This window comes from Oenanthe melanoleuca, chromosome 25 (genome assembly GCF_029582105.1).
Source record: "Oenanthe melanoleuca isolate GR-GAL-2019-014 chromosome 25, OMel1.0, whole genome shotgun sequence".
In the NCBI taxonomy this organism is placed as follows: domain Eukaryota; kingdom Metazoa; phylum Chordata; class Aves; order Passeriformes; family Muscicapidae; genus Oenanthe; species Oenanthe melanoleuca.
In genome coordinates this window covers 3,448,906-3,475,446 of record NC_079358.1, presented here as the reverse complement: position 1 = coordinate 3,475,446, position 26,541 = coordinate 3,448,906, and the positions used below count along the sequence as shown (strand labels likewise).

Below are 26,541 nucleotides of genomic sequence, written 5' to 3'. Positions count from 1 at the left end.
AGAGGAGATTGGGGCAGAACCAGTGAAGATTTGGGGATGGGATGAAGAGGCCGTGACCCTGCTGGAGTCCGGGGGACCTCCAGCCCCCCGGGGGGTCTCTGACTCTGCTCTGCCGCGCCTCTGGGTTCAATTTCGGGAGTTATGGAATAAATTGGGTTCGCCAAAGCCCTGGTAAGGCGCTGGAATGGATTGCTGGGATCACCAAGAGTGCCTTCTTCTACTACGCGCCGTCAGTCAAGGGCCGGTTCAGGATCTCCAGGGACAACGGGCAGAGCTTGGTGACGCTGACCATGAACAACCTCAAGGATGAGGATTCCGGTTCCTATTTCTGTGCCAAGGGTGCTGATGCTGATGCTGATGCTGATGCTGATGCTGTTGATGGTTTTTGCCCCTTCCCGGTCACTGCATCCCCTCCTGTCCCCAAATGTCCCCAGGCCCTTCCTGCAAACGAGGGGAGATGGGGATGGAGGAGCTCAAGCCATGCCTGGAGCAGAGGCTGGGCAGAGAGAAAGGAATCAAGTGAGGATTTATTAAAATCCCTTCCCATGATTCACCTTGGGCTCTGCAGGAGTCCGGCACAGGCTCCACCCAAGATGGACCCAAGATGGACTCCAGGTCACAAATCCTCTCCCTTCAATAAGTTCTGCTCCATTTCTATTTTACTGTTCATTGTCCAATCACAGCTCCAGGTACTGCAGTCCCATCCCCCTGATCGCTCTCAGCCAATCGCTGCCGTTTGCAATTTTTTGGCCTGGAGCTGCAGCGGCGTCCTTGGTCCTGAGGCGGGTAAAAGATTTGTTTGTCTGGATTCTTGTGTCCAAATCCTGAGTGTTGGGGCCAAGAGTGGGGATTGGGTTCAGGGGGGGAGATCTGGGGCAGAACCAGTTCCAGGCTGGGCCAGAGGGACAGGAATGGGGTCAAGGGTTGGGGTTTGGGGGAAGGGCTTGGGGACATTTGGGGACAGTGTGGATGGAGACAAAACTGTCAGCAGCCGAAGCCCAACCACCACTATCACCATGTTTGGCACAGAAATAGACACCGGAATCCTCGTCCTTGAGGTTGTTCATGGTCAGCGTCACCGAGCTCTGCCCGTTGTCCCTGGAGATCCTGAACCGGCCCTTGACTGACGGCGCGTACTCGGTGAAACCACCACTGCTCTGGATCCCTGCGAGCCATTCCAGCCCCTTCCCGGGGCTCTGGCGGATCCAGAACATAGTGAAATTCCCAAAATTGAACCCAGACCCGTGGCAGAGCAGAGTCAGGGACCCCCCGGGGGGCTGGAGGTCCCCCCCGGACTCCGCAGGGTCACGGCCGCCCGGAGCCCTGCGGGAACAAGGGGAGATGGGGATGAGGCGCCGGATCCGGGCGTGGCCCGGGGTGGGCGTGGCGCTGCGGAGGCGCCCGGGACCCACCTGGCAGGGCCAGCAGGGCCAGGAGGGCGAGGAGCGGGATGGAACTCGAGGCCATGGCCGGGATGTGCCGGGTTGGAGTCCCAGGGGATTTGGGGGTTGTTAATGGGCGTTTATTTGGCAACCAATGGACCACAGTGAGGGAATTAATTAATGAATGGATTGTTGTTAATTGTGGTGTTTTGGATTTTAAAGCACCCGAAATTTCTGGTGGAGTATGAGAGCTGAAACGAGGCGTGTGGGACTCCAGACTCGCTCTTTGAATTGCTTTTTATTTTATCCAGATTATTCAGCAATTTATTTATTATTTAAAATGCTGTTTATTGTACCCAGATGATTCAGCAATTCACAGACCGTGGGTGACCGAGCTCGACCTGCAGAATTTCAGGCACAGCTGGGGAGTCGTCTGAAAAATAATAAAACAACACCAGTAGCGAATAGTAAACAAAACTTAGAAAAATGTTGAAAACAAAATCAAATAAAAGCAATAAATCCCTCAAGCCTGTATATTTACAAAACCGGACATTTAAAAACTGCAGAAAATAATGAAAATAACTGCAATTAAACAGAAATGAATGAAATGAACCCAAACTCTCCTGGCTCAGCTTTCTCGTTTTAGGGCCAGAACCGCCCCTTTGAGGCTTCCTGAAAAAGCCACAAAAAGGCCCAAAATGGCTCCAAATTTCAGGTTTTGTTTTCACTGCAGGTGCAGCTGCCGGCACCTGCTGGGGACAGAAATTAGTGCAGTTAATTAGAGATATTTGTGCTGATAATTAAAGACCACTCAAAAAAAACCCCCCTATATTAATGGGAATAATTGAATCTATTGTTTTATTTGTTTCATTTTGATTTTTATGCATTTAATGGTATTACATCTGGGCTAGAAATTATCAGTACACAGGGCTATAATTAAAGTGAATTGGGATTAATGATTATCATCATTATAGTGGAAAAATGAATAAATTTGGGTTCAAACTCAGTTTAACCCCAACACGCCTGGATCCGGCGCCTCATCCCCATCTCCCCTTGTTCCCGAAGGGCTCCGGGCGGCTGTGACCCTGCTGGAGTCTGGGGGGGACCTCCAGCCCCACGGGGGGTCCCTGACTCTGCTCTGCCTCTGGGTTCAATTTCGGGAGTTACTCCATGGGATGGGTGCGCCAGAGCCCCGGGAAGGCGCTGGAATGGGTCGCTGGGATCCACAGCAGCGATGGCAGAACCTGGTACACACCGTCAGTCAAGGGCCGGTTCAGGATCTCCAGGGACAACGGGCAGAGCTCGGTGACGCTGACCATGAACAACCTCAAGGATGAGGATTCCGGCGCCTATTTCTGTGCCAAAAATGCTGATGGTAATCACGCTTATCGTGTTGACGGTTTTGGTGCCATCCCCATCAGCGCGTCCCCCCGTTCCCAAGGCTTCCCAAACTCCTCCCCCGAAAACCACAACCCTTGACCCCATTTCTGTCCCGCTGGACCAGCCTGGAACTGGTTCTACCGCAAATCTCCCCCTCTGACCCTGATCTCCAGTTTTGGCCTCTTGTCTTGACATTCATTGAAAATTTTTGGGGCAATCCTTCTGTGTTTGAAGTTGACAGGGGAAGTTTAGATCCACCTCAAACCTCAACACAAAAACGCAGAAATTTAGGGATTTTGGTAAAGGCTCCAGCCCGGCCCCAGATCCGGCACCGAACCACTGCTCCCGGTACAGCTCCGTGTCAGTTCCGCCAATCAGGGAACGGGGGGAGCCAATAGAAATTTGGGAGGAATATTGAAATTTCAGGGGGAAATTCTAGAGTTCAGGCGCTGATGGAGGAGTTTGGGGGAGAATGTCAAGGATGAGATGAACAGTTGGGATTTCAGTGAAGGATTTGGGACACTTGGGAACACAGCAATGTGTGCCTGGGACAGGGGCTGGAATTGTCACCATAACCAGCACTCTCAGCCCAACTAGTAGTGAAACATCTGGCACAGAAATAGGCGCCGGAATCCTCGTCCTTGAGGTTGTTCATGGTCAGCGTCACCGAGCTCTGCCCGTTGTCCCTGGAGATCCTGAACCGGCCCTGCACCGACGGCGCGTAGTAGGTGTAGCCACCATTGCTGTAGATCCCTGCGACGTATTCCAGCGCCTTCCCGGGGCTCTGGGGGATCCAGTACATGCTGTAATCCCCGAAATTGAACCCAGAGCCTCGGCAGAGCAGAGTCAAGGACCCCCCGGGGGGCTGGAGGTCCCCCCCGGACTCCAGCAGGGTCACGGCCGCCCGGAGCCCTGCGGGAACAAGGGGAGATGGGGATGGGAAAAGCTCAAACCCTTGACCCCAAATCCCGACTCTGTGCCCCAAATCACACAGAGAACACAAAGGACTCTGCTCGGTTCAATGCCAATCAAGCCAGAGCCGTTTATTGCCAATCAAATAATGGATGGTTTTTACCAATTTTCTCTAATTCCAGAGTGGTCCCAAAAGTGATACTGGTGCTAATTGGGTTGATGGTTTCACCCACATCCTTGTCTCTTTGTCCCTCCCCATTCCCAAATGTCTCCAGACCCTTCCCCAAATCCCAACCCTGACCCCAACCTTGAACATTGACCCCGAGCCTTCAGCACTGGGCCCAAAGTTGATCTTTTCCAAAAATAATTAACAAAGAAATTTGGATCAAGGACCAAGTGTTGAGGTTTGGGCTGAACCAGTGAAAGGTTTGGAGGAATGTCCAAGAGTTGGGTCAAGGGTTGGGATTGACAGAAAAGGTCAGGGGGTGTCCGAACACCGGGGGGGACAGAAACAGCACCAACAGCAGCACCAGCATAACCATTGTAACGTTTGGCACAGAAATAGGTGCCGGAATCCTCGTCCTTGAGGTTGTTCATGGTCAGTGTCACCGAGCTCTGCCCGTTGTCTCTGGAAATCGTGAACCGGCCCTTGACTGATGGCGCGTACTCGGTGCTGCCACCATTGCTGTTGATACTTGCCACGTATTCCAGTGCCTTCCCGAGGCTCTGGCGGATCCAGAACATCCCGAAACTCCCAAAATTGAATCCAGACCCACGGCAGAGCAGAGTCAGGGACCCCCCGGGGGGCTGGAGGTCCCCCCCGGACGCCAGCAGGGTCACGGCCGCCCGGAGCCCTGCGGGAACAAGGGGAGATGGGGATGAGGCGCCGGATCCGGGCATGGCCCGGGGTGGGCGTGGCACTCTGGGGGCTCCTGGTGATGCAGAATTAAAGACTCTCAACCCACCCATAGATACAAAGTGTTTATTGTGATATTTGTGTTTATTTCAGCTCCGGGCGGCCGTGACCATGCTGGAGTCCCGGGGGGACCTCCAGCCCCCAGGAACCTCCATGGCCCTGGTGTGTCGTGGCTCGGGGTTTGATTTTGGTAATCACGGAATGTTCTGGATCCGCCAGAGCCCCGGGAAGGGTCTGGAATACATTGCAGAAATCACCAACACCGGTGGAAACACCTACTACGCACCGTCAGTCAAGGGCCGGTTCTCGATCTCCAGGGACAACGGGCAGAGCTCGGTGACGCTGACCATGAACGACCTCAAGGACGAGGATTCTGGTGTCTATTTCTGTGCCCGATGTTACACCACTGGTTGTTATGTTTGGCAGGTCGGTTATGATTCTGTTGGTGCTGCATATGGTATTGATGTCGTGGCCCCAAGCCCCCTCTGCTGGATCCCCAAATATCCCAAAATTCTCCCATTCTCCCCCCAAATCCCAGCTCTTGCTCTCAAATCTCAATCATTCTCCACAAAATCCGCCAGCACTGACCCAAGTTTTCACTTTCCCCCCAGTTTTGACCATTTTGCCCAAATCTCCCCTGGTCCCAGATTGGCTGAGTTGACACAGAGCCAACACTGGGAGCAGCGGTTTGGTGCCAGATCTGGGGCTGGGCTGGAACTTTTAACAAAATCCCTGAATTTCTGTGTTTTGGAGATGAATCTTGGGGCAGAACCAGGTGAGGATCTGGGGTCCCTGTTGAGCACTGGTGTGAACTGGGGAGACTGGGGACATAGGGTCAGGTTTGGGTCAAGGGCTGAGGGTTGGGGGAACCATCGTGGGTTTGGGGTCACAATGAGGGAGGTGGACAAGGTTGGAGGTTGTCACCATAACCAGCAGCAGGAACACAACCAGAGCAGTAAGCCTTGGCACAGAAATAGGCGCCGGAATCCTCGTCCTTGAGGTTGTTCATGGTCAGCGTCACTGAGCTCTGCCCGTTGTCCCTGGAGATCCTGAACCGGCCCTTGACTGACGGCGCGTAGTCGGTGTAGCCACCAGTGTTGCTGATCTGTGCGAGGTATTCCAGTCCCTTTCCAGGTCGCTGACGGTACCAGCCCATCCCAAAATCTCCAAAATTGAATCCAGAGCCTCGGCAGAGGAGAGTCAGGCACCCCCCGGGGGGCTGGAGGTCCCCCCCGGACTCCAGCAGGGTCACGGCCGCCCGGAGCCCTGCGGGAACAAGGAGAGATGGGGATGGGAAAAGCTCAAACCCTTGACCCCAAATCCCGACTCTGTGCCCCAAATCACGCAGAGAACACACAGGACTCTGCTCGGTTCAATGCCAATCAAGCCAGAGCCGATAATTGCCCCTCTAAACATTGATGGATTTTACCAAATTTCCTCTGATTCCAGAGTCACCCATTACCTCATTGGTGGTTCCACTCTCGAATTTCTTCTGCAGAACTTTGCTCTAAAGGTGGAGATTTGGATCAGCACTGAGTGCTGGTGTCAGCCAGGGCCGGTTTGGCCCAACATGGCGGATTTGTGGCCCTGAGGATTCGCCTGGGTCACCCAAATCTCAGAATTGGCAAAAAATCACCGTAACGAGCACAAAGAGTAGCACCTGAACCAGCACCAGCAGATTTGGCACAGAAATAGGCACCGGAATCCTCGTCCTTGAGGTTGTTCATGGTCAGCGTCACCGAGCTCTGCCCGTTGTCCCTGGAGATCCTGAACCGGCCCTGCACTGATGGCGCGTAGTGGGTGCTGCCACCACTGCTGCTGTTCAGTGCCACGAATTCCAGCGCCTTCCCGGGTTTTTGGCGCATCCAGTACATGATGTAGCTCCCAAAGTTGAATCCAGAGGTGCGGTACAGCAGAGTCAGGGACCCCCCGGGAGGCAGGAGGTCCCCCCCAGACTCCAACAGGGTCACGGCCTCCTCATCCCATTTCCAAATCTTCACAGGTTCTGCCCCAAACTCCTCTGGTTTGGTCTCAAAACTCCACCAGACATTCTCAACATCCCGGCCATGGCCTCGAGCTCCCTCCCACTCCTCGCCCTCCTGGCCCTGCTGGCCCTGCCAGGTGGGTCCCGGGCGCCTCCGCAGCGCCACGCCCACCCCGGGCCACGCCCGGATCCGGCGCCTCATCCCCATCTCCCCTTGTTCCCGCAGGGCTCCGGGCGGCCGTGACCCTGCTGGAGTCCGGGGGGTCCCTGTCTCTGCTGTGCCGCGCCTCCGGATTCGATCTCGGGAGTTACGGAATGGTCTGGGTTCGGCAGAGCCCCGGGAAGGCGCTGGAATGGGTTTCCAGTATCCACAGCAGCGATGGCAGAACCTGGTACGCTCTGTGGGTGCAGGGAAGGTTCAGGATCTCCAGGGACAACAGGCAGAGCTCGATGACGCTTACCATGAACAACCTCAAGGACGAGGATTCCGGCGCCTATTTCTGCGCCAGAGGTCACTGCTCCGGTTGTTGGGGTGTTGCTTATGATGGTGACGGTGCTGCTGAAGGTCTCCAGCCCCTGGTTTTACTTCACCCACATCATTGTGGCTCCTTAGTAGGGGATTCTGCCCCAAACCTCAATCCTTGACCCAATCCTGACTCTTTCTCTCCAATCGGCCCCGTTTGCACCAGTGGGGAGCCAGCAGTTTGTGGACCAGGCTACAAGCGGCATCTTCAGCAAAACCAAAAACATCAGCACCAGCACCACAGGCACGTCTGTAACATCTGGCACAGAAACAGTGGCCGGAATCCTCGTCCTTGAGATTGTTCATGTTCAGCGTCACCGAGCTCTGCCCGTTGTCCCTGGAGATCCTGAACCGGCTCCGCACCGACAGTCCAAAGCCGGTGCCGTCACTGTTGGAGTTGATTCCAGCAATGAATTCCAGCCCCTTCCCAGGGCCCTGGCGGATCCAAGACATTCCATAACTAACAAAATCGAACCCGGAGGAGCGACAAACCAGAGCCAGGGCCCCCCCGGGGGGCTGGAGGTCCCCCCCAGACTCCAGCAGGGTCAAGGCCACCCATGAACAAGAGTCCCTGACTCTGCTGTGCCGCGCCTCTGGATTCAGTCTCGAGGATTATGGAATGTTCTGGATCCACCAGAAATCCGGGAAGACGCTGGAATACATCGCAGGGATCAACAACAAGAGCGGCACTTACCACATACCAGCGGTGAGGGACCGGTTCAGGATCTCCAGGGACAACGGGCAGAGCTCGGTGACGCTGACCATGAACAACCTCAAGGACGAGGATTCCGGCGCCTATTTCTGTGCCAAAAGTGCTGGTGCTGCCAATGCCGCTGTTGGTGCTTATGGTGACAGTATCGGTGGTGTCCCCTCACCCACCTTCGAGTCCCCAGCTGTCCCCAAATTTCCCCAGGCCCCTCCCCCAGAGCTCAGCCCCAGCTCTGTCACCGTCGCTCGCCCGTGTCACACGCACACACACATGAACATAATCAAGATGGCCGCCCCTTCATTCTGCGCCTTCTCCAGTTTATTCGCTCTTCACAAAACGCCGTCTCCACTCACTGCCGGCACCACAATCACTCATTGCATTAATTAGTGCAGAGCAATTAGTGTCAGTGTCTCTGGCCATGGTTCCACAGAAGGTTAATCAGGCGCGGATCCACGGTTACCCATTGCCGTGATTTCGGTTCGTTTCCCGGCCAAGGCCCCAATCAATGTGGTGGTTCAGATTTGCCAATTCCAACGCTCTCGTTTCTGCTGCGGGATCGGAACAGGAGCAAAAGCAAAGCAGGTCTTAAACTGGGAGGGTGAAAAGGAATCTGCATTAAAAACAGAAAGAAATAATAAATTCAGGCAAAATCAATGGAGCAGGGGCAAGAGGATTTGTGACATTAATTAATTAACAGATGGAGATTAATTGTGGGTTTTGGGTTTCAGCCCAAATTCATGGCGTCTCCTCCTCCTTCTACCGGGAACCTGAGTCCTGCTACACCGACCTTGGTGTCTCCTCCCTTTTCTTTTTGTTCTTCCTCAATGGAGATCAATGGTTTGAGCTTCTCCCATCCCATCTCCCCTTGTTCCCGCAGGGCTCCGGGGACCTCCAGCCCCCCGGGGGGTCCCGACTCTGCTCTGCCGCACCTCTGGGTTCAATTTTGGAGAATCTGGGATGGGCTGGTACCGCCAGAGCCACGGGAAGGGTCTGGAATTTGTCGCGAGTATGGACAAGGGTGGCAGAACCTTCTACGCGCCATCACTCATGGGTCGGGTCTCGATCTCCAGGGACAACGGGCAGAGCTCGGTGACGCTGACCATGAACAACCTCAAGGACGAGGATTCCGGCGCCTATTTCTGTGCCAGGGGTTCTGGTGGCAGTTGGCTTGGTGGTGCTCATATTGCTGGTTATGGTGGTGAGATTGGTATTTTGTGTTCCGGCCACGTCTCTGGTCGTAAGACTCAGATGTTCCCAGACCCTTCGACCAACCCTCAGCCCTTGATGCAATCCTGACCCTTTTTCCCCAGTCTCCCCCGTTTGCACCAATGGTCACCACTGACCCCAAATCCTCGCCTGGTTCTGCCCCAAAACTCAACCATCTGACCCAAACCTTCACGTGTGGCCTCCAGCTCTGACCTTCCAGCCCAAAAATGCCGTTTTTGCCCCAGATCCCGCACAGGAAATGCAGGGGTTAAACTGAGGCTCCTTTCCTCAACTCCGGCCCACAGAGAAATCCCAAAAGGAGATTTCCCCACAGAGCACAAACCCACAGAAATCCAACGGTAAAAACACAGAAATTCAGGGATTTGGCAAAGGCTCCAGCCCAGCCCCAGATCCGGCACTGAACCGCTGCTCCCGGCGTCGGCTCCGTGTCAACTCAGCCAATCAGGGGCCAGGGGAACCAGAGGAGATCTGGGAGAAACTGGGAGGAAAGTTGAGAGTTGTGGTGAGGATGGGGGTTTTGGGAGAGAAGATAAACAAGTGGGATTCAGAGGAAGAATTTGGGGATTTTGCTGAAAGGGGGGAATCCAATGACAGAGGAGCGGGGCCATGACTGGCATCATTATCACAACCAAGAACAGCAGAAGCAGCAGACCAACCACTGCTGTAATATTTGGCGCAGAAATAGGCGCCGGAATCCTCGTCCTTGAGGTTGTTCATGGTCAGCGTCACCGAGCTCTGCCCATTGTCCCTGGAGATCCTGAACTGGCCCCGCACTGACGGCGCGTAGTAGGTGTTGGCACCACTGCTGGTGATATCTGCGAGCCATTCCAGTGCCTTCCTCGGTCTTTGGCGGTACCAGCCCATCCCAAAACTTCCAAAATCAAATCCAGACCCACGGCAGAGCAGAGTCAGGGACCCCCCGGGGGGCTGGAGGTTCCCCCCGGACTCCAGCAGGGTCACGGCCGCCCGGAGCCCTGCGGGAACAAGGGGAGATGGGGATGAGGCGCCGGATCCGGGCGTGGCCCGGGGTGGGCGTGGCGCTGCGGAGGCGCCCGGGACCCACCTGGCAGGGCCAGCAGGGCCAGGAGGGCGAGGAGCGGGAGGGAGCTCGAGGCCATGGCCGGGATGTGTAGAACATCTGGAGCAGATTTGAGATAAAACAGAGGAGTTTGGGGCAGATTTGGTGAAGATTTGGGGACGGGATGAGGAGCCGTGACCCTGTTGGAGTCCGGGGGGGACCTCCAGCCCCCTGGGGGGTCCCTGACTCTGCTCTGCCGCGGGTCTGGGTTCAGTTTTGGGAGTTATGTGATGAGATGGATCCCCCAGAACCCCGGGAAGGGGCTGGAGTTGGTGGCGCTGATCAGCGGCGATGGAGGTCACACCTTCTACGGGGCAGCGCTCCAGGGCCGGGTCTCCATCTCCAGGGACAACGGGCAGAGCTCGGTGACGCTGACCATGAACAGCCTCAAGGAGGAGGATTCTGGTGTCTATTTCTGTGCCAAATCTGTGGACAGTTGTTGTGCTGGCATTGCTGCTGTGGATGATGTTGGCAGCTTTGGCCCCGTCCCCACCTGACCCCAAACGTCCCCAGACACTTCACAGAATCCGAAAACCTTGACCTCATTTATTTCATTAGGTTTAGGGCAGATTTTTCCAGTAAATTCATAATGGGATCTTGATACAAAAGAGATTCAAAGAGAATGAAGTAGAATGAAACCTTAACTTTGGTCCCAGTTCTAAGGACCCAGGGTCCGTGTTAACAGTCGGGGTGAAACTTTGGGGTTTGCAGGAAGGGTGTGGGGACGTTTAGGGACCTGTGGGGGTAGAGGGGTGAGAGTGTGGTAAAAACCATCAGCAGCATAAGCAGCATAAGCACCAGCCCAACGACCACCAGTAGCTTTGGCACAGAAATAGGCGCCGGAATCCTCGTCCTTGAGGTTGTTCATGGTCAGCGTCACCGAGCTCTGCCCGTTGTCCCTGGAGATCCTGAACTGACCCTTGACTGACGGCGCGTAGACGGTGCTGCCACCGATGCTGATCTCCCCAAGCCATTCCAGACCCTTCCCAGGGCTCTGGCGGACCCACGCCATGTTGTAACCATCGAATTTGAACCCAGACCCGCGGCAGAGCAGAGTCAAGGACCCCCCATAGGGCTGGAGGTCCCCCGTGGACTCCAGCAGGGTCACGGCCACCTCATCCCATCTCCAAATCCTCACCAGTTCTGCCCCAATCTCCTCAGCTTTTGTCACAATTCTCCACCCAATGTTCACAATGTCCCGGCCATGTCCTCGAGCTCCCTCCCGCTCCTCGCCCTCCTGGCCCTGCTGGCCCTGCCAGGTGGGTCCCGGGCGCCTCCGCAGCGCCACGCCCACCCCGGGCCACGCCCAGATCCGGAGCCTCATCCCCATCTCCCCTTGTTCCCGCAGGGCTCCGGGCGGCCGTGACCCTGCTGGAGTCCGGGGGGGACCTCCAGCCCCCCGGGGGGTCCCTGACTCTGCTCTGCCGCGGGTCTGGATTCAATTTCGGGAGTTCTGGAATGGGCTGGATGCGCCAGAGCCCCGGGAAGGGACTGGGATACGTTGCAGGGATCAGCGGCACTGGTGCATACACCTACTACGCGCCGTCAGTGCAGGGCCGGTTCAGGATCTCCAGGGACAACGGGCAGAGCTCGGTGACGCTGACCATGAACAACCTCAAGGACGAGGATTCCGGCGCCTATTTCTGTGCCAAACATGCTGATGCTGGTTGGGGTGCTGGTGCTGCTCATGTTGGTGATTTCGATGCATTCAAAGCCACCAGGTCCCCACCTGTCACAAAATGTCCCCAAACCCCTTTTCCTGACATCTCCACCCTTGACCCCATTTCTGTCCCCCTGGCCCAGCCTGGAACTGGTTCCGCCCCAAATCTCCCCCCCTGACCCTGATCTCCACTCTTGATTCCATATCCTGTTGCTTGGCTCCAATTCTTGGGGCAATCCCTCAGGGTTTGGTGCCAACAGGGGAGGTTTGGATCTACCCCAAAATTTAACTCAAATACACAGTAATTCAGGAATTTCAGAAATGTCTCCAGCCCGGCCATGGATCTGGCGCCGAACCGCTTCTCCCGGCGTCAGCTCTGCATCACCTCGGCCAATCAAGGTGCTGGGGGAGCCGGTGGAGATTTGGACAAAATGCGAAGAAACGGTTTTGAAAGCCGAGAGTTGGGACGAGGATGGAGGAGTTTGGGCGAGAGGGTGAAGGATGCGATCAACAGCTGGGATTTGGTGGAAGGATTTTGTGGTTTTCGGGACAGGAAGGAATTGAGCAATTGGGGTGCTGGGCTGTGACCAGAATCGTCATCAAAACCATGAACATAAGCATCAGCAGCAGCAGCACTGTAAGCACTGTCAGATCTGGCACAGAAATAGGTGCTGGAATCCTCGTCCTTGAGGTTGTTCATGATCAGCGTCACCGACCTCCGCCCGTTGTCCCTGGAGATCCTGAGCCGGCCCCGCACCGACGGATTGAGGTCGTTGGTGTCATCGTTGTCGATACTCCCAATGAATTCCGGCGCCTTCCCGGCTCTTTGGCGAATCCACAGCATTCCATAACTCCCGAAATCGAAGCCCGTGGCGAGGCACAGCAGAGTCAGCCCTTGGTCACAAATTCTCCGCCCTTTCGCCTCCACTTGCGCCATTTTGGCTGCTGAGCTGGACCTTGCCACTCGAACGGGATCGCTTGCCTGAAACTCGCAGAATTTTTAGAAACTTTCCAGCTGTTCACATCCTCCATCCAGGGCTAATTGGTTGATTCTCTCTTCAAAGTCTGCAAATTTTTCCTGGATTGATTCACTGTGACCCGATCAATCCATGCCACAGTTGCCTTCAAAATCCTCCCAACATTCCTCCCAACCTTTCACTGGTTCAGCCTAAACCTCAACACTCGGTCCTTGATCCAAATTTTTCTCTTAAATATTTTGTGGAAAAGATCAACTTTGGGCGCAGTGCTGATGGCTTGGGGTCAGTGTTCAAGTTTGGGGTCATGGTTGAGATTTTGGGGAAGGGTCTGGGGACATTTGGGGATGGGGAGGGACAAAGAGACGAGGATGTGTGTGAAACCATAACCATAATTAGCACCAGCATTACTGTTGGGACCATTTTGTTTGGTACAGAAATAGGCGCCGGAATCCTCGTCCTTGAGGTTGTTCATGGTCAGCGTCACCGAGCTCTGCCCGTTGTCCCTGGAGATCCTGAACCTTCCCCTGACTGATGGGGAGTAGTGGGATGTTCCACCATCATTGTAGATACTCGCTACGAATTCCAGTCCCTTCCCAGGGCTCTGGCGGATCCAGAACATTCCGAAACTCACGACATTGAACCCAGACCCGCGGCAGAGCAGAGTCAGGGACCCCCCGGGGGGCTGGAGGTCCCCCCCGGACTCCAGCAGGGTCACGGCCGCCCGGAGCCCTGCGGGAACAAGGGGAGATGGGGATGAGGTGCCGGATCCGGGCGGTTCCTGGGTCACAATTTGCTGCAGGATCACATTTACAAGAAAATGGAAATGTTCTGGGTGAACCTGTCCAACCTCCTGAACGAGCTCAACCCTGTGGGTCAAACAGCCGACGGGGCAGGAGGAAAATGAGAAGCAGAAAGTTGCTGAGAGAACACAGGGGCCTCAACCCCAGAGAAATGGCACCGACTAATGGGATCAATCAATCAGATGGAGGCTTAACCAATCCACCAATGGGATCAATCAATCAGATGGAGGCTCAACCAACCCAACAATGGGATCAACCAATCAGATGGAGGCTCATCCAATCCACCAATGGGATCAACCAATCAGACGGAGGTTCAACCAATCCTCCAATGAGTGAAGAACAAAGATGAGCACTCGCCTCGTGGGCCGGAGCGGAGCCACCAGTGGAATAACGCGAGACTGTGGAATCAGAGATGATTAGTAAAAATAAACAATGATTAGAGGGGCAATAAACGGCTCTGGCCTGATTGGCATTGAACCGAGCAGAGTCCTTTGTGTTCTCTGCGTGATTTGGGGCACAGAGTCGGGATTTGGGGTCAAGGGTTTGAGCTTTTCCCATCCCCATCTCCCCTTGTTCCCACAGGGCTCCGAGTGGCCGTGACCCTGCTGGAGTCTGGGGGGGACCTCCAGCCCCCCGGGGGGTCCCTGACTCTGCTCTGCCGCGGGTCTGGGTTCAATTTCGGGAGTTTTGGAATGATGTGGATCCGCCAAAAACCTGGAAAGACCCTGGAATGGGTCGCAGGGATCCAGAGCAATGGTGGCACCACCGCCTACGCACCGTCGCTCAAGGGCCAGTTCAGGATCTCCAGGGACAACGGGCAGAACTCGGTGACGCTGACCATGAACAACCTCAAGGATGGGGATTCCGGCGCCTATTTCTGTGCCAAATGTGCCACCAGTGGTTGTTGGGCTCGTGCTTATGCTGCTGATTGTTTTCACCTCGTCCCCATCTCTATGTCCCCACCTGTCCCCAAAGGTCCTCAGACTTTTTCCCCAGATCCCAACCTTTGACACGACCTTGAACACTGACTCCAATGCATTAGACCATGGCTGAGCTTTGAATCAGTTGAAATATCTGTGAACCTTTTGGAAACTCTTTCCCAGATGGATCCAATTGGGAGGGATCCTCCCTAATTTTCCCAGAAATAAATAAAACAAAAAAACCCAAAGAAGTGTCATGAACTGGGGTGTGGGGAAAGGGTCTGGGGACATTTTGGGTTAGCCTGGGATGTGGTGGAAGCGATTGGGCCAAATCATCTATAGCATGAACAGACCCAGCAGCACAACTACCAACAACACTTTTGGCACAGAAATAGGCGCCGGAATCCTCGTCCTTGAGGTTGTTCATGGTCAGCGTCACCGAGCTCTGCCCGTTGTCCCTGGAGATCCTGAACCGGCCCTTGAGCGATGGCGAGTAGTTGTTGTTGCCACCACTGTAAATACCAGCGACCCATTCCAGCCCCTTCCCGGGGCTCTGGCGCATCCAGAACATGGTATGGCTCCCAAAATTGAATCCAGACCTGCGGCAGAGCAGAGTCAGGGACCCCCCGGGGGGGATGGAGGTCCCCCCCGGACCCCAGCAGGGTCACGGCCGCCTCATCCCATCCCCAAATCTTCACCGGTTCTGACCTAACCTCCTCTGCTTTTGTCACAATTCTCCACCAGATGCTCTCAACATCCCGGCCATGGCCTCGAGTTCCCTCCCGCTCCTCGCCCTCCTGGCCCTGCTGGCCCTGCCAGGTGGGTCCCGGGCGCCTCCGCAGCGCCACGCCCACCCCGGGCCACGCCCGGATCCGGCGCCTCATCCCCATCTCCCCTTGTTCCCGCAGGGCTCCGGGCGGCCGTAACACTGCTGGAGTCCGGGGGGGACCTCCAGCCCCCCGGGGGGTCCCTGACTCTGCTCTGCCGCGGGTATGGGTTCAATTTCGGGAGTGTCGCCATGTTCTGGGTTCGCCAAAAACCCGGGAAGGAACCGGAATGGCTCGCGGAGATCAATACGAGCGGCCGAACGTGGTACACAACATCAGTGCGGGGCCGGTTCAGGATCTCCAGGGACAATGGGCAGAGCTCGGTGACGCTGACCATGAACAGCCTCAAGGACGAGTATTCTGGTTCCTATTTCTGTGCCAAAAATGCTGATAACTGTTGTGCGGGTGCTTATGCTGCTGATGCTTTTGGCCCCGTCCCAGTCTCCAGGTGCTCACCTGTCCCCAAATGTCCCCAGACCCTTCCCCAAATCCCAACCCTTGATCCTGACCTGTAGCTCTGACCTCGTCTCGGCCGAGCAGGGACCAAAGTTGAGCTTTTAACTTGTTAGAATCTAATTCCTAGACGGACCCACTGGGATGTTCCCACCATAATTGGCTGTAAACCCAAAACAAATAAAGAGGAGAAGGATTGGAGTTTGGGGGAAGGGCCTGAGGAGATTTGGGGACAGGAGGGGAAGCGGTGATGGGGAAGTGGCCAAAAGCATCAACATTATCATAATGAGCAACAGCATCGGCAGATTTGGCACAGAAATAGGAACCGGAATCCTCGTCCTTGAGGTTGTTCATGGTCAGCGTCACTGAGCTCTGCCCGTTGTCCCTGGAGATCCTGAACCGGCCCTTGACCAACAGAGTGAATCAGGTGCTGCCGCCGGTGTTGGTGATGGTCGCGATGAATTCCAGACCCTTCCCGGGGCTCTGGCGGACCCAGCCCATCGCAAATTGTCCGAAATTGAATCCAGAGCACTGACACAGCAGGGCCATGGAGGTTCCTGGGGGCTGGAGGTCCCCCCCGGACTCCAGCAGGGTCACGGCCGCCCGGAGCCCTGCGGGAACAAGGGGAGATGGGGATGAGGCGCCGGATCCGGGCGTGGCCCGGGGTGGGCGTGGCGCTGCGGAGGCGCCCGGGACCCACCTGGAAGGGCCAGCAGGGCCAGGAGGACGAGGAGCAGGAGGGAGCTCGAGGCCATGGCCGGGACATTGTGAACACCTGGTGCAGGTTTGAGATAAATCCGAGGAGTTTGTGACAGAACCGGTGAAGATTTGGGGATGGGATGAGGCGGAGTCTGGGAGAGACGTCCAGCCCCCCTGGGGGTCCCTGACTCTGCTCTGCCACGGGTCTGGATTCGATGTGGGCAGTGTTGCCATGATGTGGATGCACCAGAGCCTTGGGAAGGGGCTGGAATTCGTTGCAGAGATCGCCAAGAGTGGCAGCACCTACTACACACCATCGGTGCAGGGCCGGTTCAGGATCTCCAGGGACAATGGGTAGAGCTCAGTGACGCTGACCATGAACAATCTCAAGGACGAGGATTCTGGAGTTTATTTCTGTGCCAAATGTTTCAGCTCTACGTGGGATGCTGCTGGTGCTGGTTATGTTGGCCTTGTGAGTCTCGGCTTCATACCTGCACCAGTGAATCCCCAAAAAACCCTGAAATTCTCACATTCTTCCCCAAATCCCAGCCTTTGCCCTCCAATCTCGTCCATTCTCTCCAGACTCCCCCAGCGCTGCCCCAACTCTCGACTCTCCCCCCAGCTGGGCCCATTTCACCCCCATCTCAGCCTTTCACCCACATTTCCGCTCCCTTCACTCACACCCTGAGGATTCCGCTGGGTCACCCCAAATCTCAGCCAGCGGCACCAAACCTGCCCTGACATCACCAAACCCTGAGGGATTCACCCCAAAAACAGGCACCGATGGTCAGGATGTGGGGCCAAGAGTGGAGACTGGGGTCAAGGGTTGATTTGGGGCAGAACCAGTTCCAGTCTGGGCCAGGGAAACAAGAACGGGGTCAAGGATTGGGATGTGGGGAGAAGGGGTTTGGGGATGTGATATTTGGGGACAGGTGGGGATGTGGTAGCTCTGAGGGGGTCGAAAGCACCAACATCAGCAGCACCATCAACAGCACCAGCAGCATCCTTGGCACAGAAATAGGAACCAGAATCCTCGTCCTTGAGGTTGTTCATGGTCAGCGTCACCGAGCTCTGCGCGTTGTCCCTGGAGATCCTAAACCGGCCCTTGACTGACGGCGCATAGTGGGTGCTGGCACCATTGCTGATCCCTGCGAGCCATTCCAGCGCCTTCCGGGGGCTCTGCCGAACCCAGACTATTCCAAAACGCCCAAAATCGAATCCAGACCCACGGCAGAGCAGAGTCAGGGACCCCCCGGGGGGCTGGAGGTTCCCTCCGGCTTTAGCAGGGTCACGGTGGCCTGGAGCTGAAACAAACACAAATATCACAATAAACACTTTTTAACTCTGGGTAGGTTGCGAGTCTTTAATTCTGCATCACCAGGAGCCCCCAGAGCGCCATGCCCACCCCGGGCCACGCCCGGATCCGGCGCCTCATCCCCATCTCCCCTTGTTCCCGCAGGGCTCCGGGCGGCCGTGACCCTGCTGGAGTCCGGGGGGGACCTCCAGCCCCCCAGGGGGTCCCTGACTCTGATCTGCCGCTCCTCTGGGTTCAGTTTCGGTGATTATGGAATAATCTGGATCCGCCAGAGCCCCGAGAAGGGACTGGAATTTGTCGCCAGCATCACCGCTTTTGGCAGGAGAGGTGCACACACCGCATATGCGCCGTCAGTGCAGGGCCAGGTCTCGATCTCCAGGGATAACGGGCAGAGCTCGGTGACGCTGACCATGAGCAACCTCAAGGACGAGGATTCTGGAGTTTATTTGTGTGCCAGATGTTTCGGCAGTGGTCGTTATGGTTGGGATGGCGGTACTGGTATCGGTGCTGGTTACGGTATTGACACTGGTGCTGCTCCCAAGCCCCCATTGCTGGGTTCACAAATGTGCCTAAATTCCCACATTCTGCCCCCAGATCCCAACCCTTAACCCCGGCCTTGAACACTGACCCCGGGTCCTCAGCCTTGGGCCAAAGTTGAGCTTGGAATCTCTAGGAATCTGTTGGAATCTGTTGGAATCTGTTTCCTATTGGGTTCCCTGTGGGAGGTGTCCAGCCGAAATTGCCCAAAACGAAAAGAAATAAATGAGGTCAAGGGTTGGGGTTTGGGGGAAGGGTCTGGGGCACAGGGACAGGGACAGGAGGTTGTGACGGGGATTGGGTCAAAACCACCAACAGCATAACCAGAACCAGCACCAATAGATTTGTCACAGAAATAGGAACCAGAATCCTCGTCCTTGAGGTTGTTCATGGTCAGTGTCACCGAGCTCTGCCCGTTGTCTCTGGAGATCCTGAACCGGCCCTGCACCGACGGCGTGTAGTACGTGGTGGCACCATCATTCCTGATTCCTGCCAGCCATTCCAGCGCCTTCCCAGGGCTCTGGCGGGTCCAGTGCATGGCGAAACTCCCGAAATTGAACCCAGAGGCGCGGCAGAGCAGAGTCAGGGACCCCCCGGGGGGCTGGAGGTCCCCCCCGGACTCCAGCAGGGTCACGGCCACCCGGAGCCCTGCGGGAACAAGGGGAGATGGGGATCCAGGCATTTTGGGGTTAAATTGAATTTGAACCCAAATATATTCAATTATTCAAAACACTGATGGTTTTCATTAACCACAATTAAGTTTAATTACAACCGTGTTTACCGAGAATTATTAGCCCCCACAAAGACCATTTATATGAATAAAAGTATTAATGAAGCAAATAAATCACCTCAAATTATGCCCAGTAATTTCAGGGGTTTTTTACAGTGTTGGCTTTAATTATCAGCACTAATGACTCCAATCACCCACCCTGATTAGTGCCCCCAGCAGGTGCCGCGAGCTGCAGCTGCAGCAAAACCCGAAATTTGGGGCCGACTTGTGGCTTTTTGGGGGAGTCCCCAAAGGGGCGGGTCTGTCTCCAAAAGAAGAAACAGCCGAGCTGGGAGGATTTGGGTTCATTTCACCCAATATCATTTATTTGTTTTCAATTGCAGTTATTTTCATGATTTTCTGAGATTTTTTAATTTGAGTTTTAAGCAATTAACAGGAGTATAGAGACTTGTTGTTTTTATTTGAATTATTTTCATTATTTTATTGATTTTGGTTAGTATTTGCTGTTAGTGTTGTTTTATTGTGGTTTTTTTTTTTTTCTTTTTGTTATTTGGAGTTTTTTAGAGAATTATTCGATTATATTCAGTATCACTACTAATTATTTTTCTTTCACTGGCAGGATTTTCTAAATTCCCTTTCTTATGATTCTTATCTTCATTACTTTTCTTTAATTTCTCTTCATATTGAAGAAGTTGTCTTGGTATTTGTTATGTTTATATTTATAAATAGAAAATTAATGGAGCACAGTGAAGTGTCCGTGTGGGAATAATTAATTAATGAATCAGGGCAAATTAGAGGGTTTGAGGGGTTTAAAGTCACGGCCAAACTGTGGTGGAGATTTCAGAACAAACCAGTGGAGTTCGGATTTGGTGAAGATTTGGGGATGGGATGAGGAGGCCGTGACCCTGCTGGAGTCCGGGGGGGACCTCCAGCCCCCCGGGGGGTCCCTGACTCTGCTCTGTCGCGCCTCTGGGTTCAATTTCGGGAGTTACTCCATGAGCTGGGTGCGCCAAAGCCCCGGGAAGGCGCTGGAATGGGTTGCAGAGATCAGCAACACTGGAGGCAACACGTACTACACACCATCAGTGAGGGGCCGGTTCAGGATCTCCAGGGACAACGGGCAGAGCTCGGTGATGCTGACCATGAGCAACTTCAAGGACGAGGATTCCGGCGCCTATTTCTGTGCCAAAAATGATTACGGTTGTTGTGTTGCTGCCAATGCTGCTCCATGGTGTCAGGCACGGTTAAGGTGATGTTGGTTATGGTGGTGTTGAGCCTGTTTTAAACCGCGCTCATGAATTTGTGTTGGTGAACATGGTCCAGCTCTGGGGTAAAGAGCCAGGGTTTGGTCAAGGGTTGAGGGCTGGTGGAAGGGTCTGGGGACATTTGGGGACAGGTGAGGATTGAGTGATGGGGCCCGGGCAGAAATGTTCAATAGCAGCAGCATTGGCATCAGCACCAGCAGCTTTCACACAGAAATAGGAACGCGAATCCTCGTCCTTGAGGTTGTTCATGGTCAGCGTCACCGAGCTCTGCCCGTTGTCCCTGGAGATCCTGAACCGGCCCTTGAGCGCTGGGTCGTACCAGGTTCTGCCGTCCTTGTGGATACTCGCCGACCATTCCAGCGCCTTCCCGGGGCTCTGGCGGTACCAGCCCATCCCAAATTCTCCGAAATTGAATCCAGACCCGCGGCAGAGCAGAGTCAGGGACCCCCCGGGGGGCTGGAGGTCCCCCCCGGACTCCAGCAGGGTCACGGCCGCCCGGAGCCCTGCGGGAACTAGGGGAGATGGGGATGAGGCGCCGGATCCGGGCGTGGCCCGGGGTGGGAGTGGCGCTCTGGGGGCTCCTGGTGATGCAGAATTAAAGACTCTCAACCCACCTATAATTACAAACTGTTTATTGTGATATTTGTGTTTATTTCAGCTCTGGGCGGCCGTGACCCTGCTGGAGTCCAGGGGGTACCTCCAGCCCCCCGGGAGGTCCCTGACTCTGCTCTGCCGCGCCTCTGGATTCGATTTTGGACGTTTTGGATCAGTCTGGGTTCGTCAGAGCCCCGGGAAGGCGCTGGAATGGGTCGCAGGGATCAGCAATGGTGGCAGCACCCACTACGCGCCGTCGCTCAAGGGCCGGGTCACGATCTCCAGGGACAACGGGCAGAGCTCGGTGACACTGACCATGAGGGATCTCAAGGACGACGATTCTGGCTCCTATTTCTGCACCAAACTTGCTGGTTCTGCTGGTGATAACGCTGCTGCTAATCATGGGTTTGTTCGATCACATCCCTGTCTCTGGGTCCCACCTGTCCCCAAATGTCCCCAGACCCTTCCCCCGAACCCTACCCTTGACCCCAACCTTGAATACTGACCCCCTTGGATACTTTTAGCCCTGGGTCCAAAGTTGAGCTTTGAATTAATTTTATTCTGTATTTATTGAAATCTTTTTCCTACACGGAACCCATGGCAAGGTGTTGTCCCTAAACCAATAAAGGGTCAATGGTTGAGGTGTGGGGGAAGTGTCTGTGATGTGAGGACATGTGGGGACAGAGCCAAACCATAAACAGTGTAAGCATCACAACCGGGATTCCAACAGCTATAACCAGATTTGGCACAGAAATAGGAACCGGAATCCTCGTCCTTGAGGTTGTTCGTGGTCAGCGTCACCGAGCTCTGCCCGTTGTCCCTGGAGATCCTGACCCAGCCCTGCACTGATGGTGCATAGTTGGTGTAACCGCTGTTGTAGATGCTGAAAACGCCTCCCCGGGTCTCTGGCGCACCCAGCTCATGGCGTAATTCCCAAAATCAAATCCGGAGGCGCGGCAGAGCAGAGTCAGGGATCCCCCGGGGGCTGGGAGCTGCACCCCAGATTCAGCAACCAGGAGTTTAGGATTTGAGACCAAGAGCTGAGAATTCGGAGCAGAACTGGCCCAGGGTTTCAGTAAATGTTCAGGGACTGGGCCAAAGGCTGAGATTTGGGGTGCAGGGACAGGTGAGGACACAACGATGGCAGAAGAGCCAAAATCACCATGAACAGAATCAACAATAATTTCAGCAACAAAACTGAACGTATTTTTGGCACAGAAAGAGGCGCCGTGACCCTGCTGGAGTCCGGGGGGTCCCTGTCTCTGCTGTGCCGCGCCTCCGGATTGGATCTCGGGAGTTACGGAATGGCCTGGGTTCGGCAGAGCCCCGGGAAGGCGCTGGAATGGGTTTCCAGTATCCACAGCAGCGATGGCAGAACCTGGTACGCGCCGTCGGTGCAGGGCAGGTTCAGGATCTCCAGGGACAACGGGCAGAGCTCGGTGACGCTGACCATGAACAACCTCAAGGACGAGGATTCCGGTTCCTATTTCTGTGCCAGAGCTCACTGCTCCGGTTGTTGGGGTGCTGCTTATGATTGTGACGGTGCTGCTGAAGGTCTCCTGCCCCTGGTTTTGCTGCACGCACATCATTGTGACCCCATAGCAGAGGATTCTGCCCCAAACCTTAGTCCTTGACCCAATCCTGACTCTTTGTCTCCAATCTGCCCCGTTTGCACCAGTCGGGAGCCAGCAGCTCGTGCACCAGGCCATGATTGGCATCTGCCGAGAAACCAAAAAATTAAGCACCAGAACCACAGGCACGTCTGTAACATCTGGCACAGAAATAGGTTCCGGAATCTTCCTCCTTGAGGTTGTTCATGGTCAGCGTCACCGAGCTCTGCCCGTTGTCCCTGGAGATCCTGAACCTGCCCTGCACTGGCCGCGAATAGAAGGTGCTGCCACCACAATGATTGATCCATGTGAGCCATTCCAGCACCTTCCCAGGGCTCTGGCTGAACGAGTTCATCCCAAAACTACCGAAATCGAATCCAGACTCGCGGCAGAGCAGAGTCAGGGACCCCCCAGGGGACTGGAGGTCCCCCCCGGACTCCAGCAGAGTCACGACCATGTGGACAAGAAATAAACACAAATATCAGAATAAACACTTTGTAACTATGGTTGGATTGAGAGTCTTTAATTGTGCATCACCAGGAGCCCCCAGAGTGCCACGCCCACCCCGGGCCACGCCCGGATCCGGCGCCTCATCCCCATCTCCCCTTGTTCCCGCAGGGCTCCGGGCGGCCGTGACCCTGCTGGAGTCCGGGGGGGACCTCCAGCCCCCCGGGGGGTCCCTGACTCTGCTCTGCCGCAGCTCTGGGTTCAATTTTGGGAGCCACGACATGTTCTGGATCCGGCAGAGCCCCGGGAAGGCGCTGGAATACGTCGCAGGGATCTCGAGTAGTGGTGGTTACACCGACTACTCGCCGTCAGTCAAGGGCTGGTTCAGGATCTCCAGGGACAACGGGCAGAGCTCGGTGACGCTGACCATGAACAACCTCAAGGACGAGGATTCCGGCGCCTATTTCTGTGCCAAAGATTCTGTTGGTAGTTCTGTTCTTTATGGTGGTGCTGCAATGCCCTTGATTCAAGCACAGGAGCACGGACAGGAAGGTGCTGCTGTGGGACACATCTCGGGCTGTTCATTCTCCACCTTCACTCTCATTACAAGTTTGGGGCAATGGAAACAATCCAAGGGCTCCCGTCCTTGACAGCTACAGCAAAACTCGGCGTTACAACGCACTTTGAAACTATTTTCACCAATCACAAAAAGCAAAATCTTACTGACATTATTTCCATCCAACCACTCCAAGTGCAGGAACCATTGGTTAAAACAATGCTTTTTAATCTGTAAATATTAAAATACAATATTAATATTAAAATAGAATATAAATAATTAAATTAAATTAAATATAAATATTAAAATACAATGCACAGAGCTCATTTATTAAGTTTAAAACTCCCTGATAACTTGCTTGATAAATTTTTCTGCAGCTCTGGGATTTTTTCCAGCCAAGCGTTGATGCAGTAACCATTGTCATATCTGTCCTTGCTGTTTACATCTCACAGAACATTTCTGCTGACAAACCTTGTGCTTTCCTCTTCTCTCTAATTGCTGATTGCTCTCTCTGAGCCCTGCGTGGTGCAGCTTTGCCAAAACTCCCAGATTTTGGGTCATGTGAGGACACAACACTTCGGGGCTTGCGGAAGCAACAGCACCAGCAGCACCACCAAAATAAGCGGTATAACATCTGGCACAGAAATAGGCGCCGGAATCCTCGTCCTTGAGGTTGTTCATGGTCAGCGTCACCGAGCTCTGCCCATTGTCCCTGGAGATCCTGAACCGGCCCTTGACCGACGGCGCGTACCAGGTGCTGCCACCATTGTAGTTGATCCCCGCAAAGTTTTCCAGCGCCTTCCCGGGGCTCTGGCGCACCCAGTACATGTCGTGGTTTCCAAAATTGAATCCAGACCCGCGGCAGAACAGAGTCAGGGACCCCCCGGGGGGCTGGAGGTCCCCCCCGACTCCAGCAGGGTCACGGCCGCCCGGAGCCCTGCGGGAACAAGGGGAGATGGGGATGAGGCGCCGGATCCGGGCGTGGCCCGGGGTGGGCGTGGCGCTGCGGAGGCGCCCGGGACCCACCTGGCAGGGCCAGCAGGGCCAGGAGGGCGAGGAGCGGGAGGGAGCTCGAGGCCATGGCCGGGATGTTGATAATGCCTGGGGCAGATTTGAGATAAACCAGAGGAATTTGGGGCAGGTTTGGTGAAGATTTGGGGATGGAATGAGGCGGCCGTGACCCTGCTGGAGTCCGGGGGGGACCTCCAGCCCCCCGGGGGTCCCTGACTCTGCTCTGCCACGGGTCTGGGTTCAATTTCGGGAGTTTTGGAATGTTCTGGAACCGCCAGAGCCCCGGGAATGCGCTGGAATTCGTTGCAAGGATTAACACTGGTGGCAGCACCGAGTACGCGCCATCGCTCAAGGGCCGGGTCACGATCTCCAGGGACAACGGGCAGAGCTCGGTGACGCTGACCATGAACAACCTAAAGGACGAGGATTCCGGCGCCTATTTCTGTGCCAAATCTGCTAGTGCTAGTGGTGCTACTGTTGGTGCTTATGCTGCCTTTGCCAGTGGTGTCCCCTGACCCATCTTTGAGTCCCCAGATTTCCCCAAATGTCCCCAAGTGTCCCCAGGCCCCTCCCCCAGAGCTCAGCCCCAGCTCTGTCACCGTCGCTCGCCCGTGTCACACGCACACACATGAACAGAATCAAGATGGCCGCCCCTTCATTCTGCGCCTTCTCCAGTTTATTCGCTCTTCACAAAGCGCTGTCTCCACTCACTGCCAGCACCACAATCACTCATTGCATTAATTAGTGCAGAGCAATTAGTGTCAGTGTCCCTGGCCATAGTTCCACAGAAGGTTAATCAGGCGCGGATCCACGGTTACCCATTGCCGTGATTTCGGTTCGTTTCCCGGCCAAGGCCCCAATCAATGTGGTGGTTCAGATTTGCCAATTCCAACGCTCTCGTTTCTGCTGTGGGATCAGATCAGGAGCAAAAGCAAGGCAGGCCTGAAACTTGTGGGGTGGAAAGGGAACTGCATTAAAAACAGAAAGAAATAATTAATTCAGGTGCAATCAATGGAGCAGGGGCAGGAGGAGGTGTGACATTAATTAATTAACAGATGGAGATTAATTGTGGGTTTTGGGGTTCAGCCCAAATTCACGGCATCTCCTCCTTCTTCTTCCATGTGGAACCGGAGTCCTGCTACATCGACATTGTTGTCTCCTAGCTGTTATTTTTGTTCTTCCTCAAGGGACATCCTTGGTTTGAGCTTCTCCCATCCCCATCTCCCCTTGTTCCCGCAGGGCTCTGGGGACCTCCAGACCCCCGAGGCGTCCCTGACTCTGCTCTGCCGCGTCCCTGGGTTCAATTTTGGAGAGTCTGGAATGGTCTGGTACCGCCAGAGCCCCGGGAAGGGATTGGAATTTGTCGCGAGTATGGACAAGGGTGGCAGAACCTTCTACTCGCCGTCAGTCAAGGGCCGGTTCAGGATCTCCAGGGACAACGGGCAGAGCTCGGTGACGCTGACCATGAACAACCTCAAGGACGAGGATTCCGGCGCCTATTTCTGTGCCAGGGGTTCTGATGGCAGTTGCCTTGGTGGTGCTCATATTGCTGGTTATGGTGGTGAGATTGGTATTTTGTGTTCTGGCCACGTCTCTGGTCGTCAGACTCAGATGTTCCTTGATCCTTCCCCCAACCCTCAGCCCTTGACCCAATCCTGACCCTTTGTTCCCAATCTCCCCCGTTTACACCAATGGTCACCACTGACCCCAAATCCTTGCCTGGTTCTGCCCCAAAACTCAACCATCAGCCCCAAACCTTCACCTGTGGCCTCCAGCTCCGACCTTCCAGCCCAAAAATGCCGTTTTTGCCCCAGATCCCGCACAGGAAATGCAGGGGTTAAACTGAGGCTCCTTTCCTCAGCTCTGGCCCACGGAGAAGTCCCAAACGGACATTTCCCCACAGAGCTCAAACCCACGGAAATCCAACGGTAAAAAAATAGAAATTCAGAGATTTGGCAAAGGCTCCAGCCCGGCCCCAGATCCGGCACCGAACCGCTGCTCCCGGCGTCGGCTCCGTGTCAGCTCAGCC

General features: G+C 55.0%; 1 protein-coding gene and 6 gene segments (V, D, J or C); 4 read left to right on the top strand and 3 right to left on the bottom strand.

Annotated features, from left to right (window-relative positions):
* Positions 1–220: 220 nt before the first annotated feature.
* LOC130263285 (uncharacterized) lies at positions 221–10,151 on the bottom strand. The gene is made up of 6 exons (XM_056510799.1): positions 10,097–10,151; positions 3,333–3,674; positions 2,550–2,626; positions 1,413–1,456; positions 978–1,323; positions 221–253 (listed from the first exon to the last, which is right to left on the bottom strand). Exons 1-6 carry the CDS (start codon positions 10,149–10,151, stop codon positions 221–223), a joined length of 897 nt encoding a protein of 298 aa, XP_056366774.1.
* LOC130263284 (immunoglobulin heavy variable 3-23-like) lies at positions 10,150–10,620 on the top strand. The segment is given in 2 exon segments: positions 10,150–10,162; positions 10,244–10,620. Coding segments are annotated over 2 exon segments (378 nt in total).
* Positions 10,621–10,769: 149 nt separating this feature from the next.
* LOC130263283 (Ig heavy chain V region 914-like) lies at positions 10,770–11,317 on the bottom strand. The segment is given in 2 exon segments: positions 10,770–11,235; positions 11,304–11,317. Coding segments are annotated over 2 exon segments (480 nt in total).
* On the top strand, positions 11,316–11,950 carry LOC130263282 (immunoglobulin heavy variable 3-23-like). The segment is given in 2 exon segments: positions 11,316–11,370; positions 11,460–11,950. Coding segments are annotated over 2 exon segments (546 nt in total).
* Positions 11,951–13,565: 1,615 nt separating this feature from the next.
* On the top strand, positions 13,566–14,558 carry LOC130263281 (Ig heavy chain V region 914-like). The segment is given in 2 exon segments: positions 13,566–13,620; positions 14,131–14,558. Coding segments are annotated over 2 exon segments (483 nt in total).
* A 396-nt stretch (positions 14,559–14,954) lies between these two features.
* Positions 14,955–23,595, top strand: LOC130263280 (Ig heavy chain V region 6.96-like). The segment is given in 3 exon segments: positions 14,955–14,961; positions 15,213–15,287; positions 23,117–23,595. Coding segments are annotated over 3 exon segments (561 nt in total).
* Positions 23,596–23,921: 326 nt separating this feature from the next.
* On the bottom strand, positions 23,922–24,583 carry LOC130263278 (immunoglobulin heavy variable 1-46-like; the record flags this gene model as incomplete). The annotated part of the segment is given in 2 exon segments: positions 23,922–24,438; positions 24,528–24,583. Coding segments are annotated over 2 exon segments (573 nt in total), but the record flags the coding sequence as incomplete, so codon positions are not given.
* Positions 24,584–26,541: the final 1,958 nt, after the last annotated feature.